This window comes from Aphanomyces invadans (assembly GCF_000520115.1).
Source record: "Aphanomyces invadans strain NJM9701 unplaced genomic scaffold supercont1.8, whole genome shotgun sequence".
Lineage (NCBI taxonomy): Eukaryota > Oomycota > Saprolegniomycetes > Saprolegniales > Verrucalvaceae > Aphanomyces > Aphanomyces invadans.
The window spans coordinates 1291260-1301837 of NW_008580153.1; the positions used below are offsets into that span (position 1 = coordinate 1291260).

The window sequence follows — 10578 nt, forward strand, 5'->3', positions numbered from 1 at the left end:
TTCCATTCACAATATAGAGAAAGAAATGTATATAAAATCGAGCAGAAACGGTATTTTTAAAGAAATTTAAGGATAATTCCATTCGATATTTGCAATTTGGAGAAAATTCTTTCTAAATTCACAATAACAGTACTTATTGAAGTCCACTTTTCCCCACTCTTACTCTAAATGGCTTCAATAACAAGGCCGGCCATCCCGTTTCTTGTTGTTTTACAGCCAAAGCGCATGCACGCTGACATCGATATCCAACCCTCTGCTGCTGCTGGACACTGTATTCTGTGCAATGTTAAACACTTGCTTCGCCTTGGAGGCTCAACACGGCAGAGTACTCGTAATTTCTACTTCCTCCGTTCGGATATACTGCCGACATTTGCAAATCTGACTACTTCCATACTTCCGAGTTACTTGTGACATTTCAGTCCGATTGGTAGACAAGCATGTTATTGGTTAAAAACCGGAGTCGTCTCTCAGGCCGAGAGCGAAACAGGACAGGAAACGTTGGACATGAGTGCACCGGCACGACGCAACGCATCCTTACTCAAATGCGGCAAGCGGAAGAAGTTGCCGCCATTGTTCTCCAGAACAAGACGCATCACGGCCTGCAAGGTAAGAAACACATTTCCGAGTGTCTCGCCACCGCTGAGCCCAAACACAGCAAGTGTTGCATGAATGACATCATCCAACGAACGACTCACCAACTTGTGATGCAAGGCTTGGAGTGATGAGAAGAACCCAAGATCCAAAACGTTCAGGTCTGGACTGTTTGGCAGCTGGCTGCGAACAACAAATGTCCACGCGTCCGTTGATGAGCTCACAAGGTCTTCGTTGGTGACGCCGCCGTGTGGAGTTTCATTGTCGTGCTGGAGCACAATGCGCTTGTTCGAGGTAGGAAATTTTGCCTTGATAGTGGGAATGACTTGTGCCACGACATAGTTGCGGTACACCGTAGCGTCAATGTTGACCAACGTTGCGACGATAGTTCCAGCCGGCCGATGTCGGGAGTTGCGTTGGGCTGGTCGATATTCAACAATTGGCCACATGCCAATCTTTCCGTCGAAGTAGGTGCCACGCTCGGTGTCATATCGGGGACGCCCGACGGCGGCCAGGAACATGATCTTCGGGATGAACATCTTGCTCGACCAGGGACGTTGCTCTGGATCTTCACCCTCCGTGAGGTAAACCTTGCGCACATTTGTGTCAGCATTGAACCACTTTTCGTCTAGGTGTACGACATCCCTTATGTCGTCAAAGACAGCGTCGTCGGGGAAACCGGCTTCGCAGGCGCCGCTTGCGGCGGATCGCGAGCCGAGAGGACCGGAGAGACGAACGTGCGAGCGTCAAAATGCAAGGCGCTGCTCCATGTTGGCGAAGTCAAATTTGAGCGCCAAAACTTGCGCTTCCCGCTTTGCAGTCAATAGAGCTTACCTGTAGATTTTGGTTCTCCGTCGAACGTGATTTGATTCATCGAATTTGGACAAGTATTCAATTTTGGGGTGGCCGAGAAGTCAAATGTCGGCACTAATATCGAACAGAGAGGTAGTATAGAATTTGTGTATTTTTCCCCACTCAATTGTGGTTAAAATTGATTAAATTCTACAAGACATTTTATTCCGTAGATCACAAACTGCCACATCCAACAAGGCAGTCGCAAACGACCGAGCCACGGACAGCGCCGTCGCAAGTAAAGCGGTTTGAATCGCTTGGCACTCGACGCCGAGTGCGTGCACTTGAATGTGGCTTATTTGATTGCCGCGTGGCACCGAGCCGTGGCTTGGCGCCTGTCACCAGAAGCATGGACGCAACACAGCAATAGTCATCTTGGAAGACAAAAAATAATCAGCACGAGGACTTCCCCAGTGGGTACACGACGAGAAAGGATGCCCCAGAGTGCTGCACACTGCGCAGTGTTCGTTTTGTGGCACATATTTGTCCTATTCAGGGCACTTTCCGTTCTGTCGCCTCCTACGCACCGAGGCGCTTGGATATTTCGTAAGATGCTTGTATCGCGGTGGGGCGATCGTTCGGGTCCTGCGCGACGCACCGCAACCCCAAGTCGTGGACCCATTGGGGGCAATCCTGCGTGAACGTTGGCCGAATCGTTCCGGTGCTAACTTTGAGCATGATCGCGCTGTCTGGTAACGGATGCCCGTTGGCAGTGACCAGGTCCACGTACGGGATGTGATGCGTGTCAAACTCGGAGAGGATCATCCCTACGCATCGATACATCGCCGTCATGGGCAGAGACATTTCGTTGCGCGTACCGAACGAGTACATGTCAGCGGAAATCGTGTACCCTTTGTCCTGGAGCACTTCGGGCGCCATCCACCGAAACGTGCCGACCCCCACGGTCATCGTGGCTTGCAAGTCTTCTTTGGACGTGCCAAAATCCGTCACTTTCGTGCCGCGCTGCGAGTCGAGCAAGACGTTGCGAGATTTGATGTCGCGGTGGATCACGTTCTTCGAGTGCAAGTACACGAGCGCCTGCACGATGCTGTACATGTGCTGGACTTTGCGCGTCCACGGAAACGTCGCGGGCGTGTGGTGCTCCAAGTAATCTTTCAAGTCGCCACCGTCCATGAGTTCCATCACGCACTTCAAGTTGGACGGCTTGGTCCAGCACGCTCCGACGACGTGCACAATGAACGGAGATGAAAACGAGCTCATCAGGTGGATCTCGGCCACAAACGACTGGATTTGTACCGACGTCACGCGGCCGGGCAGCAACTCCTTGACGGCGACGGCTTGGCCCTGGTACGACCCAACCCAGACGTTGGCAAACGCGCCCGACCCAACGATCTTGTCCAGGCGCAGGTTGGACTCGTTCAACTGGATAGGCACGAGTACATGCAGGCCGCTGTTGGCCGACGCGCCTTTGAGAGACGACGAAGCCCTCGACGACCGAGGGTACACGGGAGGGTCGGTGGATCTCGAGTACGGATGGGACATGGTCGTTGACGGCGCGTCGTCGTCGTGGATGGGGCGGTCGGGACGCCGATAATAGCGCCAAACAAAAAAGCAAGCGATGGCCAAGGCCAGGACACCGCTCGACACGGAGCCAGCAATGATAGCCGTCTGGTTGGACGACGGTGTGGGAGTTGGTGGCAAGGTTGACACGGGAGCCGTCGCACGTGAATTCTCTACGGGCCATCTCGACAATCACATCATCGCGAGGGCCCATGGACGAACGGGTGCACCTTGGATCACGCACACGGTGTAAACTTCGGCCGCATACTTGGCGTCCCGCAAGGCTTTATCTGCCCACAGTTCCTGAATGACTCCATTCAGGCCGCGGCACTCGGTCGGGTCGGTTCGAATCGAGGTGCCGTAGTAGTGGTAGCCAAGGTATCGCCTATCGTCCCGCTTGGCGTCCTGCACCGTCGTGTTGGGCCGCAGCGACGTGGTCAAGGCTTTGAACGTGCTGTTGTCCATGATCCAGCGAGTCAAGGTCAAGTACGACAAGTCCCTGGACGACGCGCACAGGACGGATCGGAACCGCGAGCGACGTGGTGGCGGACGTACAAGTTGACAATCGCAGTGCTAAACTGGACCATGTTGATCGATCGAAGCAGCCCGCAGTCTTGCAAATTCCTACAAGCGGACTCGTCACGGAAACGCCACTGAACGCTGCGACGATGCGCACACTGTCGACATGCGAGTCCAGTCTTGGTCCGCGATCTCGGTGTAATCGTTGTTTTGCAGCGACCTGGCGCAGGTACGAGTCAGAACTGAACGAATGGGTTTCACATGGGCATGTACAGCTGCGTGACGGATGGCGGCACCGCTTGCAAATCGTCCGATGACGACAGAAAGTTGGCCCCGAGATACCTAGGACGTCGTTCGTGGCCACACATTCGACGAGCAATGTCGTACAACAATTGAAGCGATGGCGGGAACGGGGACAGCGTGCTAATCGACTTCAAGTTGCCGCTTTGCATGGTGCTGCCACAACAACCAGGTTGCGCTTTGAATCGACAAATCGACGCGACGTACAGTTGGAGCAAATGGGATGGCCACGGCGGCATGGTGGACGGCGTGGGCAGCGACACGTTGGTGAATTTTCTAACCCACCGGTGAGCCGCTCCATGGTCGTGCGGATGGACGTACAGCTCGGTGAATCGATCTGGAAAACCAGACATGTCCAGGTTGATCACATTCCGGCCACCCATGAACGACCTACACACGTCCATGACCGCCCGCAGCGGCACGAACAGTACCACGACGAGAACTTGGCAGGGACGTCTTTAAACGATCCAATGCTGTCCCATGACACCTTGTCGGACGTGCCGAGGAATCGGCACGTCGCACTGTCGACAATGCACGTCGTGTTGGCTGGCGGGCACAGCGACTGATCGCACACCAAGACGTTGGTCCAGGACGGAGCGAGCCGCGAATACACGCACGCGTCGTTCGCGGCAGTCGGCGCGGATAGCACACCGGCGACGACGATAAGGCGTCGCATCACGCGCAGGACAATCATGCGATCAAATGTGGAATTGGCACGTGGTGTGAAATTGTTGAAGTGGCGGGTCGACATGGCGCTTGTCCGGTTTTTGTGTAATAAAGGGCGACGACAGCGCGAGCAAGTGCCGCGCTCTCTCCGCACGAGACAGCATGCCCTTGAGAGGCGGCGACCAAACCAACCTGCATCCAGGCGTCCGTGCTTGTCCACTGCGTCGTCGTCCTTCAACGACACTAAGATTGGATTCGACGAGGCCGTCGCCGTGTCCAGATTCCTCTGGCCTCCTGAGTCCAGTGAAAAAACATGCACCGGCACGAGGATGGACCCACCCGAAGCCCGCGCCGGCCGACGAGGAGTGGGCTCGATCCATCGAGGCGATCGCTGGAGAAGCCCTGACATGAACAGAAACTTTGGTCCAAGTACGACAGGGGGCGGACGGTGCTGCGACTTGCAACAGCCAAAGACACACACTTCGACGGTGGGGAGATAAGGCGACTTCCGCTCGCCGCGCCACCATCCATGTGCCCTTTCCTTGGAGCCGCTCGACCATCCGTGCGTCCTCAGCAGCTTTCAATGCACCCCAGCACTGCAACGCGCTGCGCACTTCATTTTGTTGGACACGTCATCCACTTCACATGCCATTAATGTAAACCACCTACGCTACGACCATCTTGTCCATGTACCCGCCCTCCGTGACAAGCTCAAAAAAGATGCCCGTGCCTTGGGACACGAGTTCCTTGGGGGCGTCGCACTGGGCCAACTGGCCTTGGTCCAGCACCATGATGCGATCGCAGTCGAGCACCGTGTCGAGGCGGTGCGCGATCGTGAGCACCGTGGACGTCGCAAACTCGTCTCGAATCACGCGCTGCAGGAGCTGGTCCGTGTCGTGGTCGATGGCGGCCGTGGCTTCGTCCAGCACGACGATCTTGGCCTGGTGCAGCAGCGCCCGCGCCATGCACAGCATCTGGCGCTCGCCCACGCTAAAGTTTTCGCCATTTTCTTCCACGGGGCCGAGCAGCTTTTCTTCGACGCCCGCCAGACGGTCCATCAACTTGACCTTGCGCAACGCATCCCACAACTGATCGTCCGTGTACTCGTCGAACGGGTCGAGGTAGTTGCGCAGGGTGCCCTTGAAGAGGACGGGGTTTTGCGGAATGATGGCGAGGCTGCTGCGAAGGTGCTTGAGGCCGACGGTCGCGATGTTGACTCCGTCGATCACGATGCTACCCGACGCAACTTCGTTCATGCGAAACAGCGCCATCATCAACGACGACTTGCCGGCGCCCGTGCGACCGACGATCCCAATCTTCTCGCCGCCCTGGACGTTGAAGCTGACGTTCTTGAGGACGAGGGGGTCGTTGGGCTTGTAGCGGAAGCTCACGTTGTCAAACACGACCTGTCCGGTCGCCGGCCACGACGGCACGTCGCATGCCGCGTTGGTGCGCTCGCCTTCCTTTTCCAAGCTGATGTACTCGTAGAGGCGTTCCGGCGAGATCAACGACGTTTCCAATTGGGACCAAATGTTGACCAAGAACGCCAAGTTGGACGGGATCGTGAGGCCGTACGTGATGAGCAAACCGACAATGCCGGGGCTCAGCGATTCGTGGAGGACGACGACCGCGAGCAAGATCATGGCGACGATCGTGCTACTGATGAGCTGAATGCGCAGACTGAACCATTGGTTGATGGACGAGTTGGCAAAACGAGAGGCACAAAAGATCTCGAGTTTCATGTCGTGGACGCGGTAGAACCGGCGCAGTTGCTTGGGGCCGTACGCGCGGATCGTGGCCGACCCGTCGATGCCTTCGCTGACAAGACTGATGAGCGGCGACCGCGTCGTCTTTTGGATGCGGTTGACTTCGCGAAGGGGCTCGAGAAAGAACGCGCCAATGCGGTAGTAAATGTACAAGAGCGGCAACACAAACACACCGAGCCATTGCGTCAGGACGAGCGTCGTCGTGAGCGTGAGGAGCGCGCTCGACGTTTCAAACAGCATGCTCGCGATCGAGAACGGAATTTGCAAGTCGCACGCAATGATGTCGTCCCCAAACCGATTCAGGATGCGCCCGATCGGGTTCGTGTCAAAGAAGCGCATGGGCGCTTCCAGGAGACTGTGCAGCATGGCGCGGAACAGGTTGTTGGCGCCGTTCACGCCGTACCAAAACACCGACGAGCTTTGGATCCCCGTGAGCAGGCAGCTGCCGAGCGCGAGGGACCCGTACACCAACATGTTGTGGTTCGTCGAAGCAGAAAAGTCCTCCGGCGCCATCGTCAGGCCCGAGTTACTCCACGACGTCAGCCACAGATCGCTCGAAATCTTGAGCGCCTGCATGCCGACAGTCGCGACCAGCATCACGCACACGGCGGTCCGCCCGCCGATCGAGTCCAGGTACTTGATCACAACGTCCTTGGACACGCGGCCTTCGGCTCGGTTCTCGTCCACAACGAGGCGGCCGTCTTCGTGGTTCGACTCGCCAGACGTCAACTCGTGGTGGTTGAGTGTGCTGCGCGGCGTGAAAAGCATCTCTGCTGCGTTGAACGTGTACGGCGTGCGAAGGGTCGGCGTGACTAAGAGGTCGTACTCGCGAGTGACCGGCGCGGCCGGAGCGAAGACCGGCACGTCTTTCGTCACGGACCAGTACGGAGCACGCGACGGCAAGGGTGAGGGAAGGGCGGTCGGGCTCGACGCGGCGCGCGACTCGTTCGTGGACGGCACGATCTTGCCGTCTTGAATTAAGTACACGCGGTCGACATCGCCCGACTCGATGATTTCCGGGTTGTGCGTGACGAGGACGACAGTCTTGTGCTTGAGGAGGCCGAGGATGCACTTTTTGAAGATCTCACTCGCAACGATCGCGTCAACGGCCGACAGCGGCGAGTCCAGAATGAACACGTCGGCGTCACTGTAGCACGCCCGGGCCAAACTCACGCGAGCCTTTTGCCCGCCCGACAAGTTGAGCCCCTTGGCGCCGATTTCCGTGCGGTCGCCGGCCGGGAACGACGACAGGTCGTTCGAGAGCGCGCACGCGTCCACGACCTTGTTGTACTTGACGCGGTCGTACGGCTTGCCAAACAAAATGTTTTCCCGGATCGTCGTGTTTTGGATCCACGGCTGCTGGCCAAAAAACGCAATGTCGCCGCCGACAAAGACCGTGCCGTGGTACTTTTCCATTTCACCAAGGAGGACCGAGCACAGCGACGACTTGCCTTGACCGACAGCGCCGTGAACAACGACGAGCTCGCCCTTGGCGATGCGGAGGTTGACATTCGTAAAGAGCGGGTTGGCCGCGTCCCACCCAAACGACCCGTTGTCGATCGCAATGACCGCGTGCTCCTTGGCGTACGTCGCGGCCAGCTCGGGGTTGGACTCGGGCGTCGCCACATTCAACGGGTTCACTTCCTCCATCTGGAGCACGTCGTTGATGCGCTTGGCCGACACAAGCGACTGTACGAGACTCATGATCGAGAACGGAAGGTTCGCCATCGCGTCTTGGAGCGACTTGAAGAGCGCGACGGTCGAAAACACGACGGACACGGTCAGCGCCTGCTGCATCCACAGTGTGAAGACGGAAAACACCGACAGCGTCACGAGCACGGGCGTGCAGTTGATGAGCGTCATGAGAACGATCACGTATTGATAAAACTTCCACAACGAGCTCGCTTCGAGGTCGCGCAGCTCCTGGACGCGCGCACGAAACTTCTCTTCCCACGCGTTGAACTTGACGATCTGGATCGCGCCAAACACTTCGTTGAGGAGCTTCATGCGGTGGTCCTTGCGTTCGAACAACGTTTCCTCTTCTTTCCCGAGCAGCACCGCCGACTGCGCATTCACGGTCACGATCGTCACGACGACGGCGAGGCCGACGAGGCACGCCCACCCAACGACTTGGAAAAGCAAGTACAGCACGGCCACGACTTGAAGCGGCACGATCCACATTTGATGCGCCGTGAGCGGAAACACCATGATGTTGATCACGTCAACCGAGAACAGGTTGGCAATGTCACCCGCCGTCTTTTCCTTCTTCGACTTGGCGCTCAACTTGAGTGCTTTCTCAAACAACATCGAGCGCAGACTCGCCGAGAATCGGATCCCCACGATGTCGTTCAAAAAGTTGGTGTGGACCTTGGCGAATGCCGAGATCGCCGACAACACGTACAGCGATCCGATCAGTTGGAGGACATAGACCGAGTCGAATTCGGGCGCTTCCAGGGCCACAATCACTTGGCCCAGCACAAACCCTGGGCCGTACAAGTCGCACACGGCCGTGAACACTTGGAGAAACCCGAGCCAGAGAAACTGCCAAAAGTAGATGGAGAAGAACGTGCGGAGGATGCCGCGGTTGTGTGTCGGGTACGCAGCCGAGAACGCAGCCGTGAGCGGCGCGACCTTGTTGTCCGTCTGGAGCGCCCACAAGTCGTCAGGCGACAGCTGGCGCTTGTTTCCGAGCACCATCATCGACTCGGCCCACGAAAACGCTAGCTTGGACAGACCCGACGCAGCGTCCAGCGGATGCGGGCCATTCGTCGGCACAGCCTCAAATGTGCTGTACTTGTTTGGCGGCGCGTTGAGCATCTGGTCTCCGATTCCAAAGTGGATGGTCGCCTCAACGAGTGGCTCAACCGCTGAGGGGTCGCCGCGGATTACTTCTTCGAACTGGTCGCGGAATGTCGGTCGAAACCTACATTCTCCTCCCACGCACCCAAGCAAGGGCGTCGTTTACGGGCGGTGGCGTGGAGTACAGTAAACAGTCGACTGGCGGGGACGAGTCGATGCCGCGGCCGCACAGGAGGATGCGGTAGATCCGAGAGTCTGCCATGCTCTCGGCCCGACGACCGTCCTCTGGCGCGCACCAGCGCTCCCCAATTGACGAGTTTATGGGGATTGTCCAACACTCGCCATGCCCGCGTTCGCCCCGTCCAACTCTACGGCCGTGCTGGCCCGCACTATTCCTTTGGTCCCGTGGCCTTGCAACATGTACCTCGCCACGGTGTACTGGACGTGGAAGGTACTGTGTGCGCACGACAAGGGATGCATCTCATTGTGGACCGCCAGCCATCGGGAAAGAGTGGTGGTGGGTGGGGAAGAGCACGTCCATTGCGTTCGTGGCGACTCCCCCGCTGGGTACGTCCAGTAGCTGCTTTGACGGCACGGACATCGATCGTGTAGGAGTTGTGCCGCCGCTCGAACCCATCTCCATCCACCATCGCGCGATATCATGGGATTGCTGTGTAATTTTCAACCCAAAACGTCATCCCGATATCAGAATAGACGGAATGCATGTGGTGAGCGGCGCGCGGTCGATGGGGGAAGCTTGCTACGTTGACTGAGCAAAGCAGTGCCATGTCGCGGTGCGTTGCGAAGTGTTTACACGAAGGCTGCGCCCACGTGTTGTGCCAAAGGCCATCGAGGCCTGTGTGTCTAGGTTCTATACACCACGTTGTCTGCCTCGTGAATGCATGTACTTTAAATTCGGCTCCACCGCACACACTCCAGAGACACCGCAACGCCGGCACGCAGCAGAGGGCGCTCGGCGCACGCTGACCAACAGATTCAATGGACATCGCGGCAAATGTCATTGATCTCCCGTGTTCCAACGCGGACGACCATCACTGTCCCTGGTACAACTCCGTTGCAAATCCAGCGCTCGATTCTGGACGTGGCATGCGATTCAACAGATCGTTCCCAAACTCCGTGTCACCTGCCTGGGGTGGATATACACCATGCGAGGTCACCCGTCCACAGCAGTCTTCGTGGCATCCCAACAGATGTGGTGCATTCAAAAGTCTCTGTACCCACCACGGGCAGCAACCTCGACACGTTTTCAGTGCATGAAGCCACTACGCACGATGGTCATCTCGACAAACGCAGCGAAGAGTCGAGCGCGAATTTCAATAGAAACCACTCCAACACCCATTTTTGTATCGAAATAAGTTGGATCGCACAACCTCTTGCATATTGTATACGACATGCATTCTGAGGGATTTTCGGGGAATTTTTGGACGGGTAAACACCATTCACAGATAAAACGAGATTTAACCGCACATAATTGTCAATATTTCGTTATCGAGTAAGCAGGTCAGCCGCGACGGACACTTGAGAAGGGTGATACGTCGTCGCG

General features: G+C 56.9%; 4 protein-coding genes across 5 annotated transcripts; all 4 read right to left on the reverse strand.

The window, feature by feature from the left end:
- Window positions 1–467: 467 nt before the first annotated feature.
- H310_05130 (hypothetical protein) lies at window positions 468–1130 on the reverse strand (the record flags this gene model as incomplete). The annotated part of the gene is made up of 1 exon (XM_008869770.1): window positions 468–1130. The coding sequence occupies one exon, from the start codon at window positions 1128–1130 to the stop codon at window positions 468–470; it is 663 nt and encodes a 220-aa protein (XP_008867992.1).
- Window positions 1131–1783: 653 nt separating this feature from the next.
- On the reverse strand, window positions 1784–4534 carry H310_05131 (the record flags this gene model as incomplete). 2 transcript variants are annotated; one of them, XM_008869772.1, is made up of 11 exons in its annotated part: window positions 1784–2107; window positions 2174–2210; window positions 2262–3137; window positions 3195–3463; window positions 3520–3588; window positions 3641–3703; window positions 3757–3825; window positions 3871–3939; window positions 3991–4059; window positions 4105–4173; window positions 4215–4534. In XM_008869772.1, the coding sequence occupies 11 exons, from the start codon at window positions 4532–4534 to the stop codon at window positions 1963–1965; spliced, it is 2055 nt and encodes a 684-aa protein (XP_008867994.1). In that variant the 3' UTR covers window positions 1784–1962. The 2 variants fall into 2 exon arrangements, with proteins under 2 accessions (XP_008867994.1, XP_008867993.1); XM_008869771.1 differs by having other exon boundaries at window positions 1784–2210.
- A 580-nt stretch (window positions 4535–5114) lies between these two features.
- H310_05132 (hypothetical protein) lies at window positions 5115–9032 on the reverse strand (the record flags this gene model as incomplete). The annotated part of the gene is made up of 1 exon (XM_008869773.1): window positions 5115–9032. The coding sequence occupies one exon, from the start codon at window positions 9030–9032 to the stop codon at window positions 5115–5117; it is 3918 nt and encodes a 1305-aa protein (XP_008867995.1).
- A 144-nt stretch (window positions 9033–9176) lies between these two features.
- H310_05133 (hypothetical protein) lies at window positions 9177–9717 on the reverse strand. Its single transcript, XM_008869774.1, has one exon. The coding sequence runs from the start codon at window positions 9675–9677 to the stop codon at window positions 9333–9335; it is 345 nt and encodes a 114-aa protein (XP_008867996.1). The 5' UTR covers window positions 9678–9717; the 3' UTR covers window positions 9177–9332.
- Between the last annotated feature and the right edge of the window lie 861 nt (window positions 9718–10578).

Bases quoted from the DNA above. Each gene is read 5' to 3' on its own strand.
- H310_05133 (XM_008869774.1), bottom strand. From the start codon at position 9,677: ATGATATCGCGCGATGGTGGATGGAGATGGGTTCGAGCGGCGGCACAA.